The 18584-nt window shown below is 39.7% G+C and overlaps 1 protein-coding gene across 4 annotated transcripts in view; it reads left to right on the top strand.

Moving 5' to 3' along the window:
* The first annotated feature begins 5208 nt into the window (after positions 1-5208).
* NCOA6 (nuclear receptor coactivator 6) overlaps positions 5209-18584 on the top strand; it is a 24271-nt gene continuing 10895 nt past the window's right edge. Inside the window, exons 1-10 of one of the 4 annotated variants that reach the window (XM_009585405.1) lie at positions 5209-5237; positions 6342-6429; positions 7628-7679; positions 8142-8171; positions 9337-9552; positions 10133-10260; positions 10300-10395; positions 11216-11578; positions 12693-12770; positions 17758-17877. In XM_009585405.1, coding sequence (XP_009583700.1) covers positions 6352-6429; positions 7628-7679; positions 8142-8171; positions 9337-9552; positions 10133-10260; positions 10300-10395; positions 11216-11578; positions 12693-12770; positions 17758-17877 — 1161 coding nt within the window. In that variant the 5' untranslated portion in view covers positions 5209-5237; positions 6342-6351. Of the gene's footprint in view, positions 5238-6341; positions 6430-7627; positions 7680-8141; positions 8172-9336; positions 9553-10132; positions 10261-10299; positions 10396-11215; positions 11585-12680; positions 12771-17757; positions 17878-18584 lie in introns of all 4 variants that reach the window. The other 3 variants (XM_009585406.1, XM_009585407.1, XM_009585408.1) reach the window with 3 other exon arrangements.

Below are 18584 nucleotides of genomic sequence, written 5' to 3'. Positions count from 1 at the left end.
CACTTTCCTCTTCCCCAGGAATACCGGCTCTTGCCCTGCTTGACAGCATCTGCTTTAGGGCTTCGATTTTGGCAGTGTCCGTAGTGTTGCCAAGTTTGACATGTTCTGTCCTATGAAAATCACTGTTATTATCTTGCCTCTGACTTTCTTAGGGAAAAAATGAAATAAAAATGTCAGTGACTTAATGTTTTGATTATTTTGGACAGGGATTTGCTTTCTCGCTTCTAGAGCAAGCATCATCGTAATTGGTATCCATCTGACACTTAAAAGGCTGTTTAAAAAAAAAAAAGTTTAGCTTGTTGCCTTTTCAGTTGTCCTTTGTGAAACATTTGCTTTACTTGAATTACTTTGCTGCTCTGCGTGCTTTTTCTATTTTATGGAAGACTCTTTTACCCTATGAAAGGTGGTTATTACAGAAGTGAAAGCACTGTTTAATGCTTCTAAAGTAATGTTGAAATCCTTATTTATGTATACTTGAAAAGCTTGATCCTGCCTTGTTGCTTATGAGAATCAATATTTAAAAACAGGCTGTCTTTTTTTTATGATATGTAAACAGTATGCTGTTTGACTGCATGTGGTTTTACTGCCTAGCTGTGGGCTTTACTTGAGGTGCTGTTTCAGAATTAAACTGTTACGGTATTCATTAAAGAAATAGGATAATGTGTGTCTGTCAGCCTGTGCAAACTTTCTTGGTGCTCAGAACTGATGTTTTACTTTCTAGACTTTCTGCAAAGTCATTAATCTTGTTAAATTAATCCCTTGCTTTTTCTTCTCCTCCTCTTTTACTCCTTTATCAAAACAAGCAAACAAAAGAGCCCTCGAATGCTGTGTAACTTTGAGAAAATAAATATGAGTAAGCAGATATAAACCTTAATGCAATAAACCTTTGTTTTTATGTTTGCCCTGCAAACTGTTTTTTCTCTGAGCAGTAAACAATGCTGATAAATGTTGCAATGGAAGCATACAGCAAGAGATAAAAAAAATTACTACTACTGACCAATAAAATCCTTAAGGTTAATGCCATATGAAGAGATGACAGTAATCTTAAACTTTTAATTCTTGTTGTGAAAAAGTAGAAATAAAATGTCCTCGGTTTGTTGTCTTTTACATATGTGCACAGATGTCCGTATATGATCTGTGTGCTTTTTGTTATAGATGTATTGCCACAGTCTTTTTTTTTTTTTTTTTTTAAGACTGTGTCTGTAAGTGGTGTTTCTTCCCTGTGCTCCATCCAGTTTTATAATTTACATCGTATGTTTGTATTCACTATCTTGTTGAAAAAGTAAACAAACTTGTTACTGGAATAAGCGTACAATGACTGCAGCGGATTTTTTTTTTAAAGTGATTAATATGTGCTAGATATCTGAAAACAACTTGGCTTGGTTTCATGTTGGTACTTGGAATAAAGTGAAGCTAGCCAGAAGTAGAGTTTCTAATAGATAGGTTTGTTGAATGAGAAAAAGAAGCAATATATTGGCTAAAAAGATTTGAGCTCTGTACGCAACGAGTTCCTATTTCTTTCCATAAGCTTCCAGTTTTGCCATTAGTGAGGCTTATGTAGTAAGTGGAAGAGGGAGGTAATTAAAATAAATATCTGGTGAATCATCTGAAAGTTTTCTTAATTTGTGGGAAGGTTGTTCCTAACAGTTACAAAAATACACTGTCTTATATGTATGTATATCTTCCAGTTCATCCTGCAAATAACAAGTGGTATTTATTTGTCAAGACGAATATTAACACTTGGTCTTGAAAGTTAACTTAAATGTATGGAACCATTCACATAACTCATTTTGAATGCCTTGTTATAGCTTCTGGATACAGAAGTCTTAATTTGTTGCTACTTTACACTTGGATTTCCTTTACAACACTGAATTTAAGTTTTGGGTGGTAGTTTTTTTGGTGTTTTTTTTAAAGAGTGACATTATGTGCATGAACATTTCAGGGATGCTGTGTGGAATAGGTATCCTAGTGAATGTGTCAGTAGTCAATGTGTATGATTTGGTTATCATCATTTGAGAGAATACAGCATTTGATCACCTAAGAAGCCTTTTCAGTATTAGGTTCTTGTGTGACTGCAGGCTCAAGCAGGACTTTCATACTGTTACAAGATCCAGCAAAGCCTCAGCTCAGATGCCTGAGGCCAAGGAGCAGCTTTGGCTTCTCCCAGGTTGTTCCAGGAGACAGCAATGATGTAGGAAGTGTGAATATATACTTGTGCTTGCAGGGCACCCCTTTATTCTGGCCCTTACAGGGAACAGGTACATACTGGTGCCTTGGGAGTCTCCTTTCTAAAGGCCTTTCCTTAATATGTTTTTAAATGCTGGTATTGCCTGAAGGACAAATCTGAACTGGGTTGTGTGGTGGTAAACTCAGTGCGCAGTTGTGTACAGTTTCTGCCCTGAGCTACTTCTAGGCTATGTTAGAAGGGAATAGTGTTGAGCGTAGAAAAGGGATGTAACTTAAGTTGTGTGATGGTCCATTAATTTTGTGCAGTTTTTTGCTTGAAGTTTTGATATGTATGGTGTCACTTAAGATTTAGGTAATGATTCAGCTAGATGAGAAGAAAGAAAATGCGTGAACAGAAATAAGGATGAGATTGTGGAGAGCACGTGAAAGGAGGTGGAGGTGGAGACTGAGGAACAAGCGGGCAGGAGATTAGTGGATCAGCTAAAGTTTTTTGAGTGAGGGAGAAAAAAAAAAAAGAAACATCATCTGCATTGCTGCTCTCTATGAAACACTTCACAAAACCAGTTCATAAAGCAGCCTGAATTTTATATTCCAGCCTAGGTTGTCTGATGAGAATTCAGGCAAAAAAGACCAAGGCAGCAGATGTTTCTCCCTTCCTGGGACTGTGGAAAGTGAGTGATGCGTTTTATAAATGCTTATTTTGACACAACTGTGAACTGAAGAAGCTACTGCCTCTGCAATACCTCTTCATTGCAAGTGTTTGGGTTGCCATGCAGTGAACCTGATAGGGTAATTTCTCAAAGTTAAAAATAACTCAGGAAAAGTGATTATTTTTAACCTTGGTTGTTCTTCAGTTCTGCTGATGGCACAGCCACACAGACAGTTGTACTGGCATAACTTGGAAGGGGTGGCTTCTTACCTAGTCACCTCTGCTGGAGGATATCACTTCTGCTGGAGGATATGCTTGTGAAGCTATGAAGGGGTGATTCTGTGTGTAGTTGGAAGGGTTTTTTTCATCACTGGAGCATTGGAAAGAAAGGTGATGCTAGAACAAGGCCTTAGGGAGGCTGGATTGTCCTTTACTTTCTGCTCTGTAGCTGAAGGCAGTGTTCTGGGGACCGAGGCCCTTCAGGCCTTTACATGTTCTGTCCTGCAAATGTGAATAAAGTAATATGGGTGATTCCTGTCTTGGGTCTTCTGCTGGTCTGTGTTGTTATGTTGGTATTCCCTGAAGTGAGGGCTGCTATAGATGAAATTTGTTATGTCCGATCTGTAACTAACAGAAATGTTTTGTGGGACAACATCATGTGCACAAGATGAAGTGATTAAATTTTAATCTATTTGTTGGTGTTTATTTGGAGGTTTTTAAACCTTGTAATGTGGATAGATGTGATTAATGGCTTACCAGCACGCCTTCTCCCTGTTGTTTTAAGCAAGAAAGGTTTGTTGAACTGAGTATTACAGTGATCAAATAGTCTACTTCATGAAGCAGCATTTGGTGATGTTACATGGCTTAATGTGGTGTTGGCCCTGGTACTCATTGCCCTTTTGTTTCCTTGGAACCACTGATTCATGCAGTCATGGTGTGAACTGGATAGGGGAGCTGGTATAGTTTTGAAGGTGAACGTGTTTTGCAAGATTTTTCAACTAGACCAGCTGGCCTGAGTGAGAGATTGCACGTTGTTGGGCTGGAAACAAGCTTCTTGGGAATGGAGGGGGAATTCCTGAAGCATTCAACACCAACACCAGCTTCATCTTGTGAAACTGCAACTTTGTGCGTTCTGCATGAAATGAAAAAGGCAGAGTTTTAGTGTGCATTTTGTAATGTGTTTAGTAAGTTCTTAGAAGGCAGATGAAGGTTAAATTGGCTGGTACCATCTAGTTTTCAGAGTTCTTTTGAGTTTGGTGTTCTGCAAGGATATGATACATTATTTGGTATCCTTAATGCTATGCTAAAGCTTTTTTTTTTTTAGTGACTTTCCCAGTCTTTTATCGTAAATATTTTTATGTTGATTGCAGGTGAATATGTGAACAAAGAACAAGTTGTGTGTTTTTCTCTTCCTCCTAGTCTAAACCCTTATTGGAATGTTAACAGATATGACATGGAATGCTTGGAGTGGCATTATTGGTAATGCAGATGTAGTCATTATAAAATGTCTTTCATGTTCTATAACATCAAAAGGAAACGGTAGATACATATAAAAGTAGATAATTTCTTTGCTGTGGATTTTTTTCCAAGTTCCTGATACCGCACTGATTGCTGTCTGTATCACAGTCATGTGCTACTACCTACCTGTTACTTCCTTTACTTGCCCCTGCATAATCTTTTTCTTGTCTTTCTGCCTGCTCAGTTCTTGGTGCTCTCAAAATGAGAGGCATTGTCGTTGTACTATGGCACTGTTAAGGAGGAATCACAGAGTAGTGTGGATTTAGAGGTAGCCTTTCTCAAAGGGGAAGCATTAAAAAAGGGAGGTGTCAATAAAGAATTGGATATAGCTTCTTCCTCTGCATCTGGAGCTCCTTTATGAGCAGCTCCCTTTAAGGCTTATTTGCACATGGAGGAATAGTTATTCTGCATTATGTTCAGATTCTGCTTCAGTTTAAGTAACCTTCATATATAAACAACATTTTTTTAGTGTCTGCCTGACCACACGAACAAGTTACCGTGAGAGAGTCTTACAGCAGGTAGCTATGTTCTACTGTCTTCTACTTTGCAGGCTACAGCAGGTTAGATGTATGCCACTAGGCTACTAGTTTGCAAGGTAAGGGTGTGAGTTGTGGCAGCCTAAGCTCCTGCATTTTAAGGCTATAGCATCTGCTCTTCTCACTTCTGCGACTGTGTAATTGAGTTAATTCAAGAAGCTGAACCTGCTTACTGCTCATGCAAACACCAATCCTGCTGCATGGGAAGTGGTAGAAATTCAGGGGGAAGAAAACAGTAGTCCCCCTTCAGACTGGCTGAAACTTTCAGGGATCACTACCCTAACACGCATTTAGTGTAGGGTAGTTGCTCATGCAACAGCAGTTCCTGAGAAATAAGTTGCTGAGATGTTAATTACAAGGTGAAAGTATTTCCTGGTAACTTGTTTGTGGAATTTAGACTGTAGCTGCTAGGCTGCTTTAAAACCGAACAGGTTTTGCAGTGAAGTGAAATGTTTCTGAGAATGAGAATGCCCGGAGGGTTTGAATAGAGCTGTTCACCTGACTGAACTCCTCATTTTAGGACGTCTTTATCTCGTTGCATGTTTCACAGTTGAATTGCTTGCTACTTTTTGATGTACTGAGAATGCCCCTTCTTTTCCACCCATGTCCTTAGCAATGTGTGTTTTGGTGTGTGGTGGTGTTTGGGTTTTTTTTTCCTCCTTTTCATCTTGCATGTTCAATATCCCATCCAGAGGGCAGATCTAGATCCTATTTACTAGAGGTGTGATGGAGAAAGGACAGCAAGTCCCTGTGATTCTGGCTGGTAAATGGGAAAGAACAGTAAGGGAGTTGAAAGCTTTTTATTACCAAACATGTTCTTTTTTTTCCCCTCAACTTTCCATCAACAGGGCCTTCTTTTCATCTTATTGCTTCACCTGCTGCTTTCATGTTGATTGTCCCCTCCCTGCCCTGCCCATTGCTGCACCTCTGCTCTTCTCTGCCCCTGTTCAATGCTCCCATTTGTTATTCTCGCTGGTGGTCAAGCCTCTCTGCCTTTAGGCAATCTTTTTTTTTTTTTTTTTTTTTTTAATTCTTCCACCTTATGTTAAGAGGATTCTTTTGGAAATGCCTGATGCTAGGCAAGCTCAAGCCCATTGTTTGCCAAACACGGATTACATTAATCCTGTCATTCAGCTTTCCTCAAATGAACAGGTCGTGGTATTTTGTCAAAATAATACATCAGGTGGTAAAATAACGACTTGCTTAGCAGTTGTTCTTGAATTTCTGCAAAGAATATTTGTGTTGCCTTTTAGAAATGAGTTGGCTTTTTTCTCTATTATTTGAAGAAATTTTAAAGCGTGGCAATTTTAAGTAATGTATGTGGGTGGTGTTTTTTACCCCTCTATAAATGAGAGGGGTAAAAAGCTGTTTTACAGACCTTCCTAACTACAGAAAGTGTTTTCTGATGTCCTCAATTAATACCCAGCCTTGTGTTTTTCCTCTTTTTTCAGTGATGACGCGATGAGGAAGGCTGGTGTTGCCCATAATAAATCCAGCAAAGATATGGAGAGTCATGTGTTTATGAAGGCCAAAACAAGGGTAAAGCATCTCTATTTGTTTCCAGAAGTTACTGGGGTGTCAAAACAAGTTTGGAACAACCCGCAGAAATAGTAAACCCAATGCACTTAGTTAACTGTCTCTGCTTAGAGTACATAGTTAAGCAAAATTTTTGATTTATATGTGCTTCTTTTACCCTGAGGGGAAGTGAGGTGTTTTGCATCCAATATACACATCAAACTGGACTTTAGTCCAAGGCAGCTTTGCTGATGCTGCAGCATTTAACGCATATATGGGATCGCACTTAATTCTTAGCTGAAGACTTGCGTGTAGTGAATTGCACAGAATTTCCTTTATCTGCAGCATAGCACCTATGACCAGTTTGGTGGTCAGGAGAGACTAAGATATCAATGAAAAGACTGTGTCAGGAGTAAGACCAAGGGAAGTGCTGTGGTCTCTGTGAAAGTCTGGTTATCATGTACAATTTTAGACTACAAAAATGTAAACTTCTTTCCTGGAGCTGTGTTATGAGAAACTGGATACTGTTGCTGTCTCTAAACAAGCCACGTTTGAGATAAACTTGTCTTGGTGAAAATTTCATAATGCTAATGTCACAAATTTATGCCTGCTGATGGCATCCTCACTGGTGAGTTGGTAGTTTCATGGGCAGGAAGGCTATCTCAGCCCTGTGCAGTTTCTCTTACATGTTATGAAGCACACTAATAAAATGCTGCAAAGAATATTTGTCTTTTCTGACACTTCTATCGTATGTTAGTCTTTAAAGTTAACTTATTTGTATTTGTAATATAACTTAGCTTAAAAAAGTTCTTGCAGTATGAATGTGACAGAGTTCAAGGACTAAAGTAAGTCAGTGTACTAAGTAAGCAGGTTCAATTCTTAAGAAAAAGGAATTAGAGTGGATAAGAAGTGCAAAATGGATGTATTGGTTTATAATTATGTTCACATATTGTAATCCTATTAATGTGACTGTCACGGAGGTTCTTTCCAGTGAATTTTGTGGTTTCTTGGCCTTCTTTTACCATCAACCACAATGACCTATTAGTAAAAATATCTCGCTTAGTTAATGAACAGACTGTTCCTTGCAAGTGAACTGCTCTGAAAAACCCACAGACATTGTAAAGTAAAATCTGTTATGCTGAGGAAGAACACTGAAGAACCAGAAAGTCATGGTTACAATGTTTTTATTTCCTATGCTAAAATACTCATTTTTCACCTTTAGGAGGAATATCTTTCTCTTGTGGCCAGACTTATTATTCATTTTCGAGATATTCGTAAGTAATTGTTTGGGTTTGGTTTTTTTTCTCAGTAATGGGATTGCTCATCCCATCCTCCCAAAAAATAAGTAAATTTTAGGGTTTGTATGTGTGGTTCTGCATGTGACTCTTCACAGGTTGCTTTAAAAATTTTCCTGTAATATACATGCTTAATTTCTAAATACTGTTTCTTTTAACATCCATCTATAATGGAAAAGTCTTTGAGAAATTATTTAAACTTACTACTTTTTCCACCTTCCTAATTTTTTCCTGTATTTTTGCTTTCTTTCCATTGTTTATGCAGCATTCTGGTTACCAAATTGGCTTACGTTAATATATTTTGTTAGAACTACAGTAGACAGTGATTTTTTTATTTTTTAAATTATTATGTGAATATATTTCTTGTAGAGAGTATATCTGAAGGGCCAAATTTAAGTGTGACAAGATTAACAAAGGCAATTAATTGTTCTTCATTTGCAGACAATAAGAAATCTCAAGCCTCAGTCAGTGGTAAGAGCTCCTTTTTTTTTTCTTTTTCCCCCTTCTCCTCTCCCTCCCCTTCCCCTTTCTAAATAGAACACCTTAGAAATCATAGCTGTGGTGTACTAAGTATAAGAAGGCCTTGGATTCCCTAGCTGGAATATTAAATGCTACTGGAGGAAAGGGAAGGTAGCATGATAGTCTTGGAGTTGTTCAGTGATGTTTGTACTTTTGTTAGCTCACAACACTAAGATTCTTGAAAGAACAAGAGTGATTGAATATAATCTCCTGCTGAGCAGTCCAAGTTTCTCCCTGTTACCAGCTTTAGGTCTCTCAGGGTGTTGCATCAGAGGCAAGTGTTGTGTTTGTGTTTTTTTTTCCGTTTGACTGAGGTTAGATCTGATCATATCTTCTGCCTCTGTGCTAATTCTTACAGCAGTGTATGTTAGGGACATAGTATGATCCTCTATTTTTATCCCCCTGTAGGCTAAATATGCAGTGTCTGTGATTGATTAACATTAGACAATTGGAAATTATTTTATAAGTATTCTTAAGAAAGAGGGGGTGTTGTGTTCTGTACCTGATTAATATTGCTTCTGCACCCCATGTTGTGTTTTGCTCTCTTGAATTGCCATTTCCTCTTTGACTTCACTTTTCTGTGTGCCCAGGATTCAGATTATGACAATTATCTTGAAAGGCACTGAATTTATCCACTGCATAATAAATGTGATGTTATGGGGGAACTGTATAGCAAAGTACTTCCTCTGGTCTGAGCACTGCTTCTCCATATTGACCTCAGGAGGAAGAGGCTAATTGGATCCACAGTGGAACTCTCTTCTTGGTTTTCGAGGTTACAAGCTGCATATCCTCATGGAGTTTTGTTGGCAGCTTGTTTCGACTAGCATATAAATTCAGAGGTGGCTAATAAGTTCCTTTTCTCTAATGTATTTAGAATCTATTTGGAACTTTGCAAATCTGAAGCACCTTAAATAATCTCCACTCTAGAGAGGGGCAAAGACGTGCCAGAAACCTCTTGTGGTCTCACAGGCAGAGCAGTGAATGTTAGATTCTCACGGTATTGGATCTAGTCATGGTCTGAAGCCGACAGATCAGAGAGTGGTGATGGTGGAGAACAGAGGATTTTGGGGAGGCAATTGCATGGCTGGCAGCATATTGGTAACTATTTTCTTTGTAGATCCGATGAATGCCCTGCAGAATCTAACTGGGGGTCCCCCAGCAGGGGCGCCTGGAATGGGCATGGCTTCTCGAGCTCAAGGAGCACCGATGAGTGGGATGGGTGGCCTTGGCCCAATGGGACAACAGATGAGTCTCCCAGGGCAGCAGCAGCCTCCTGGAACCTCGGGAATGGCCCCTCATGGTATGCCTGGTGTCTCTACAGCTACTCAGCAGAGTAAGTGTTCAGTTTGCTTCGACCAATGAAATTCTTAGATCAGCCTTTCAGTACATATCTCTTTTCCACAAGGAAAGGGTGCTGAAGAGATTTCATACTTCAGGCTAAATCAGCCAAGTGAACTGCAGGAAGAATTGATTTCAAATACTGCTATCTGATGGGATAAATGTCTTCCGTAGTATAGTGAGGAACAGTCTAGCTGTTGTATGAGCAAATGCTTCTTTCGTCATACAAGATGTCAACTTCAGAAATTTGGTTTTGTAGAGCTCACCTATGTTTTCTATGGGTATGGTGCTTCATGCTGGTGACCTCAATGCATATTTCCTCCTGCACATTTTTACATTCTTTACCTAGATTGCTGACTCAATATAGGCCGTGAGAATTAGAAGTTGGTAGTAGGAAGTGTCATTAATTCGGCTGTTAATGTGCCTCATGCATTTGAGGAAGCAAAAGTATATGCTGCTAACGAAGAACATCAATGTACTTTAGGGTTTATCTTCAATACGATGAGTTATACTGGGTAACTGTCTCTCACACTGTTTGGATCTCATGTTTTAAGTACACTCTACCTTCTTTTTAGCCCAACTTCAGCTTCAGCAGATAGCTCAGCAGCAGCAGCAGCAGCAGCAGCAATTCCAGCAGCAGCAGGTGGCTTTGCAGCAGCAGCAATTCCAGGCCCAGCAGTCAGCCATGCAACAACAGTTTCAAGTCCAGCAGCAGCAGGCAGCAGCAGCTGCAGCAGCCCAGCAGCAGCAGCAGCAGCAACAGCAGCTGCAAGCCGTCCAGCAGCAGCAACAGCACATGCTGAAGCTGCAGATGCAGCAGCAGCAAAACCAACAGCAGGTGATGACAAACAATTACAATGGCAATTGAGGTGATCTGTGTTCAGTTACTTGTCAAGTGAGGCTTGGCTTGCATGGAAGTACTGAATATCAGCTCTGCCTGTTATTAACGCGTTTCCACTTTGGGGTAGAACTTCAGTTTAGACTTGCAAGTTAATTGGCAACAATATATTACATCCCAGAGGGAAGGCTTAACAGCCATGTGGTTGCTTTCTTCTGTCATAGCAATAGAGAATTAAAACCTTTGTCTCCTTCTCTTTATAAACATCAGGATAGTCTTTCATTCTGACAAAAACAGGAATGTGGGAAAGAACTAAAAGCACTTGTATTACTTTAGAGATAGTGGCTGTTTTGTAATTGTGTGAATTACACATTGCCACTTTAAAAAATGTGTGCCAAGCACATCAGATATGTGTATCATCTTTAGGCACAAAAGCAGAAGAGGAAACTTCAGCTGTCATGCTCTTGTGCAGTTTCTGGTAAATAGTGGTGCTAATGCAGGCTGGTTACATTTAAAGAAATGCTTCTGAGCCCATTTGTACAGGAGAAGCTGATGGACTTCGTCTTTGCTTTTGAAAACTGTTTTAGTACCGAGACAAGCTTGTAGTATTGAAACCATGGGATGTGCACTGTGTAGAGTTGAGATATATGAAGAGTGAGTGGATAAAAAGGTTGGGCTTTCCCTTTGGACTTAAAACTTCAGTATGGTATATTAGGATTCTGTTTGCTCTTGGTTTATGGTATAAAAATAAGGCTGCTATCGCATTGCTGGAAGCTTTAGCATCCTGGCTTTTCCTGCTTTTCAGATGCAACAGCAACAGCAGCAGCAGCAACTACAGCGAATTGCCCAAATGCAGCAGCTGCAGGCAGCACAGGCTATGCAGGCACAACAGCAACAGCAGCAGCAGCAGCAGCAACAGCAACAAATACCACAACAACAGATACAGCAACAGCCACCTCAACAAGTAATGCAACAGCAGATGCAACAGATGCAGCAGCAACAGCAGCAGCAGCAACAACAACAACAACAGCAACAGGTTGCTCAGGCACAACAGTCTCAGCTTCCACCACAATCCCAGCCTCAGCCCCAGCCCATGGTATCTCAGCCGCAGGCAATCTCAGGACAAATTCCTAGTCAGGTTATGCCTGTTACCCTTACACCACAGCAATTAAAAGCAATGCAGGTAAGGGCTAGTGACCAGCTGATTGATTGTTCATTATGATCCTCTAGAGAAATACAAAAAATTCTTTGACTTTTGCTAATAATGAAGTAGGAAAAAACATAGCTTCCTAAGAGATCTGTAGTTCGCGTGTTGTGAGTACAGAGAGTTTAAATGTTTATGTCTGGGCTTGCCAGTAGAGAACAAGTTTGTGTCTAAGAGTAGGACTTCTGGAAATCTGTGAAAGCTATTTATGCAGCTAATATTTAAAAATAATTTCTTGTCTTACTCTTGCATGAACAAGTAAGAAAAAGAAACAAAGTCCAGTTAAAGAAAAATCACTTCCATGATGTGTGCTGTTCTAGAACATGAGCAAGTGCTTTGAAGTGCCTGGTGCATGTGACTGGAGCCAGTGTTGGCTCTCTAGCATTTTAGCTTTGCTTCTGCAAATAGTTTTACTCTGTTGAACCTCTTACTGGGTCATCCTCTTAATGGTGCAGCTTTTTGAACTGTTGCATTACAGTCAGTTTTTTCTGGGCTCCATGTATGCTGTTGCGCAAAAGCTCAGATGTAATCCCAAGACCTGCTTTTCTTTGGGCTTTGCTGGGGAAGAGTGGAGTGTCAGCCACGCTTGAGAAATTATTGACCCCACATGGATGAGTTGATACATCCACTTTGTGCTCCTGCCAGCTAAGCTGGGAGTAGTTAGATGTCATATACACCACACTGACAGTTGTAATGGATGTATAAACATTTGAAATGCTGCTCATTGGTAGGTGCTTAATACAGTGTGCTCGAGGGAAATCAACACGTATGTGGTTAACTATGTTTGCCAGAAAGTTGAAGTATCTAGTATTGTCATAGGAAGACCTGATAGTACAGGGAAGAAGTTGCAAGAAGAAATTGAATCTTGGGTGCGCAGTCTATGGGAAGACTGTTCTAAATGTTAGAAACATGGGAACTTGTTTTTGTAAAGAAAGCTCAAAAACTCTTCCTAGAGTATGTATGTGAGGCTGATCTTGTCTCCACACCCTTTTTTATGAGTATAGTCAATATAGTTGAAACAGAAGCGTCATACCCTAATCAGATATGTATGTTTACTTCGTTCTTTCTTTTCATACTTAAGGTAAGAGCTCAGCTGGTCCAGCAGCAGCAGGCAGCAGCAGCAGTGCAAGCAGCTCAGGCCCAAGCTGCTCAGATGGGAGCTTCAGGGCAGGTAAGGGCCCCGGAGCCAGTATCACTAGTTATAGGCCTGTAGCAAGTGCATGCTAGAGATGAGCATGGGGATGGGTTTCTGGTGGCTTTCTGATGAGGGGTCTGACATTGGTCATCCCCTTTATAAAGGGGATATGGGCTTTTATGCTGTTTTTCCTTTGCCTGGAGTCAGAGGCAGGATTTCGTTGACAACCTCTCTGTGCATGCTCTCTGTCCGAAGTAGGTAAGATTGTTGCCTGTACTGACACAGGAATGCACATCAATAAGACGGCCTACTGTGGTCACGCTACAATCTGACTGTTGGTACCTGGAGTGTTTCACCTCTTCTTTTGTTAAACTTTCTTAGGTGACTGCTTTGTTGTGTAAACTGATTTCTGTACTGTGAATCTTTGCCTGCTATCTTTACTCACATGTGATTTACCTTCCGTCTCCATGTATCGACCATAAAAAATATAGTATAGACAATTAAATCTCTCTGCACTCCCCTTTCATTCCTTTCATCTTTCATTCTTTTTCTGAGTGAAATGGGCAGTAGATATAGATTGCTCTTGTTCTGGGTGTGAATTGTGAAGAAAAAATGGCATGTGTCACAAGTGCAGAGTTACATTTTAAAAAAAAAAAGTGCTGGGTGAAAGCTTATTGTCTAACACAGTTTTCTTATCCTGCAATACACTTGTAGCCCCAGTGATTGTTCCTTGATGTGTGTATGGTATGAAGGAGACATGGGGGAAAAAAAAATTGGGAATGGCTTGAGCTGAACCTCTCATCCCATTTTCCACAAGAATATGAAATAGTCTTTCGTGGCTTACCTCTGTAGTGTTTCATATTGAGACATTTTACAGACATGGGTAAGTACAATTATCACCACTTTGTAGATGAAGAGACTGAAGCAGACAGATGAAATGAGGTTGACTAGGATTAATGGCAGAGTTCTTTTCGTATACCCAGACATTCCATGTCTGCATGCACCATTTTCCCTTCAGCGCACAAGTATATTATTGATTCAGTAAGACATTTGGAAGCTTTTTACATGGACTGTGATAACAATTGGTTCTTCAACATACATCTCCCAGACTTGTATCAGGAATAGTGTCTTGTACCATCATAACTCCCATGTGGCCCACATCCTTGTTGGTGGCTAAGTTCTGTTTCTGTATTGGTCCTTTTGCTTGTGTCAATGTAAAACAGGATGTAAAAGCTGAGCAGTGGTAAGTACAGGTGGTACAGTACTGGCAGCCATGCAGAATTCTCTTTCTACAGTTGAAAAGTGAATTAAAACTTCTGTTTGTTTCTTAAATAATTTCCAGGTGGGAGCTGCAGGGACTTAGGCTGACTGGAAGGAGACTCTGACTTTTTTTTCTTTTTACTAACGTAATGGTGCTCTTTTCAACTCCTAAGCAGATGGATTGTGCTTATGTAGAGTCAACTTAATTCTTGCCCCGTTTAGTGAATTCATATGCCAGTGGCTTAACAGCACGGTGCATTTGAAAAGTTCCAGGTGATAAGGTGGTTGACAGCGGGTTTTGTATTGCAGCTTTGTTCAGACATGTGTAGTAAACTCAGGGGTTGCTCGTTACCTACTGCGGATGGAGTTTAGAAAATTCCACGTATAGGCTTTACTCCATTTATGTTCATGCCATTGCAATATGAGTCTGCTAAAATTCACTTAACGCTGTGAAGTCCAATAATTAAATGGGTTTCTTGTACTTCTGTAAATATTTTCTGTATAAATATTTAGTTTTAAGATTGTGGCTGTGTACAATATTACAATGCAGCTTCGGTGTTGAGAGTGGATATGGATTTTCTTTAATTTATAAGTTTCTTTTAAGAGTAGATTTTGCTTTGTATTTAGTACATTTTTTACACTAGCACCAGTATTTTTAATAAATCTGTCTTGATTTCTTCATTTGGTTCAGGGAAGCTTTTGTTATAAACAAACCCTATCCTAATCTTTGCTTGTTAAATTTAAACTTAGTCTCTAGGGGCTTTCAAACTGGGAATTTTGGTTGATATGGCTGCGTTCTTCCTTTTCTGTAAAGTTTCTGTTCATCCTTACTACATAAAAGTAAAAGCAGTCTCAGGTTTAAACATGGATCCATCTGAGTTTTGAAGTTCTTCTCTGAAGTCGTAAAGACACCACGCAGGTCAATGTTACCCTGCTTGGCTGCCTAGTTCTTGTGAGCATGTCACTCGCAGGTGAAGCTGATAAATAAACAAAGTAATGTCCTAGTGACCACAGAGTGCTACACAAGTGCTTGCAGCACCAAGAGAAAATCTGTAATCAACTGGAGTTAAGTATTAATAAAGTTTAAATCACTGTTCTGGTGCAACTCCTTCAGGTGCTCAGAATGCAGATTGGCTGTTGCTCTTTGAAAATCAGGGCTGTTGCTCTTTGAAAATCGGAGCTGCCTTTAGTGGAGTGACGGTGATGCAGTACTTACATATGCTCACCAGAAGCTGCATCTTTACGGAATTCTGAATCTTTGGATTTTAGATGAAAGAAAATTACAGGTTCAGGATCCTAATTGTTATATTCCACTTCATTTTTATCAAATAATGGGGTTTGTATCTTACAGTGGAGGGAGACTCTCTTCCTCTGCTTGTTCTCTGTTTTTATGGGGTAAAATTGTTGATTCTGTAAATTGAGATAAATCAATTTCACTTGTGGAGGAGGATTTGCCTTCAGTTTAAATCTTTTTCAAAAGTACTTGAACACTTCTGGTTGCCTTCTGTTTTTAGACTAACAAGAACAACTCCTTCATGGATATATTGCTTTGCATAAAACAGATGCAATCTTTGGAACCCCTTTTCCCCACTCCTTTGTCAAAGGGTCACAGATTTCATAAATGTAAATCAGCTGGAGAATGGGAAAAATAGATTACTTTTGTTGAGAGAGTGGAATTGGTGTCATTTTATATATATATACTTCCTTTCCAAAGCACACATTTCAAAAAAACAAAAAATACAAAAAATCAAAACCAGAATTGTGTGCGTGTGCATAAATGTTTGACCAACCACAATAAAACAAACAGCTGAAACCCTTTGAGTTGGAGTTTGTCATGCTGGTGTTCAGTAGTTTGCCAGACACTTAAACTGTGAATATGGTTCTAATTTCCTTGACCTCGGAGGAAGTAATCTAAATCTTCACACTTTGGTGGTGTGGCATGGGAAACAGGACCAACATGGGACATGTGGGTCATGATAACATCCCTGGGATTTCACACGCTCCAGAGATCCATGTGCATTCACGAGGGTCTAAGATGGGGTGATTGTGCCTAGAGGGATATGTTGGTGGTTTTTTTCCCCCTAGCAATTTCCCTTTTTTTTTTTTTTTTGTTTTGTTTTTGTTTTGTTAGGGTTGTGTTGCTTCACCAGCTCTCATGTTGATACTGTAGCTCTTCACTGCACTTTGTAGCATCCACCTGTGCTTTGTGCCAGTGCTTGGTTGTTGTGTTTGCTTGTGGTGGCTGTTGCATGCTGTGTGTGTACATGTGCATGTGTGTGTGATGTCTGAAGCGCTCTCATTTGTTTCCCTTCTGAAATCCTGTCTCTGACCATCCCTCTTTGCCTGGATGGAAAGGGACTGCATTGCTCTGATGTTGTGAACTAACAGCTGTGCTGAATTTGACACTATTTTCTTTATCAGTTATTGCTTTCCTTTTTCAGTCTTGCTGTGTTGTATTTAATTTTATTTATTTTTAACAATTGTAAGCACATGCATTCTCTGACTCTCTAGAGACATGTTGCTGGCTGCTTCTGTCCATTTACATAGAACACTAAGCAAGAATGCCCCAAACCATTTACTGAAAGGAGACTTCATTAACTCGTAGGTTAGTTAGGGCCTGTATAGGTTCCTTGGTAATACGTTTGCTGGAAAAAAAAGTAGCCCAGAGAACTTTACTGTAGATCTTTGAAGTACCAAACGGAAGCTCCTTTACTGATAAGCGAATCTGCCAAAGTTACCCAAATGCTACCTCAAAAATATGCTGTATTTGCTGTAAATTCTCAGCATATATGGTGTAATATAAAATTTTAAGTAACAGAGGGCTATAGAGATATATCTGATTATATCTGTGTGGCTCATGCAGGCTGATGGTTCTGAAAGGCACTTCTAGACACTGCAGAGCAGCATAGTCCTAAGACTGTTTTAAAATACAAATTCTAATGCTAACCTTCATCATTTCTCCTAAATGATTATACTTTAGGGTGTGTTTAGCCTATACATCTGGAGAATCAAATAGTGCATGAATAAGCTTGAGGCAGATTGTGGACTCATAACAGAATATTTTAGCACAGCTTAGTAATAGAGGAATGGGTATTTGTCAAAATGATGGAAATTACAAGGATATATTTGACTTATTCTGTGGGTTATAAAAGGAAGGAAATAGCTTTTTCAAACCCAGGAGTCCTTTTTGTTGTTTTTGGCATTGTTACACTGCCATAGGTTAGGTTGGTCTGAAATTTTGCTCACTGTGGAGCATTTCTACTGACAGTTGCTGTTGAACTGTCTGCCAAATTATTTTATATGCAAATACTGCTAAATCCTTTGAGTCCACAGTGGGTGAAAGCACATCAGAAACCTATGGCATTATATAGCTTCTTATATGGAGCATTCTTGACAACAGTCTTAGAGTACTTCTTTCCAAGAATTCTAGAAATTCAAGATGTCAGGCAAAGTTTAGGAAAAGCCCTTCATGCAAATGATAGCATAGTCAACCCTTGACCCATGAATCTGAATCTACATATCAGCTCTCTCAAGATACCTAGAATTATTAGATGCTTTCTAAAAATTGATAGAAAGGATATAAAAAGGAGTTTGATTTATAAGCTAGCATGTTAGGCTAAGCTTTAGAGAAAAGCTCACTAACCTTCCCTTCATGCTCCCCCTCCCCCTAATTCCTGGAGGTTGCATGTGCTTCTCATCCTGCCAGTGCATTGCATTTCTTGTTTTGCGATTACTTTTGTCTGTTGTCCCTCTGTCCTCAAAGATGATCACCGCACCTATGGCCCGAGGTGGGATGCAAATAAGACCACGGTTCCCGCCTACCACCGCTGTGTCTGCTACACCGCCAAGCTCCATTCCTTTGGGCGGACAGCAAATGCCACAGGTATTTACTGAGTCAAAGCACATTGTGTCAGGAATTGTGCAAAGCATTCAATACGTGATTGTATAGCACTTGCTTTCAAGCAAGGGGAAGTTCACTTTTTCATCAAACAACTAACTTTCTGGTGTTACTCAGGGTATTGGGTTGTTTAGCTTTTTTATGGATCCTTCTTCATTTTAAATAATAGGTTTTCTGAGAACTTAGGATGTCAAAGCATTTTTAAAGTGACATAGATCTTTATTTTAGCATTTAAAATGTTTCCATGTTCATAATTGATTCGAGTCTCAAATTAGAACTTTGTGGTTTCTGTTTAGTCTTTGTCCATACTCCGCAAGTGTACATTTATGAGAGTATTGCAAGTCAGTACTACAGTGTACTGGCTGAGTTGTCTGGGACCTTACTTACCATGTGTTCATGCTCTGTACAGGTGCTTCTTTCATTAATAGTAAACTTGGCTCATTTCAGATTGAGTAGCTTCTTGGCATGGTATCAGGGACCAAGAAAGATGGAGCAGTTCTTTCTTTCACAGTTGTGTAGGAGGAACTGCCAGAAGGATTCCACTTGTACCTGCATCAGAGAAGAACCTGTGTAGGCAGGCTGGTGGCATCTATTCAGGTGATGCTGGAAGATGTGTGAGGTCAGAGTACTGCATCTGCCTGGTGCAGGTCCGGATCTGCTAAAGACCTCACAGTCATGTTTTGCAAGCAAAA

Source organism: Fulmarus glacialis, unplaced genomic scaffold, assembly GCF_000690835.1.
Source record: "Fulmarus glacialis isolate BGI_N327 unplaced genomic scaffold, ASM69083v1 scaffold4909, whole genome shotgun sequence".
NCBI classification, from domain to species: domain Eukaryota; kingdom Metazoa; phylum Chordata; class Aves; order Procellariiformes; family Procellariidae; genus Fulmarus; species Fulmarus glacialis.
This window is presented reverse-complemented; position numbering and strand designations above follow the sequence as displayed.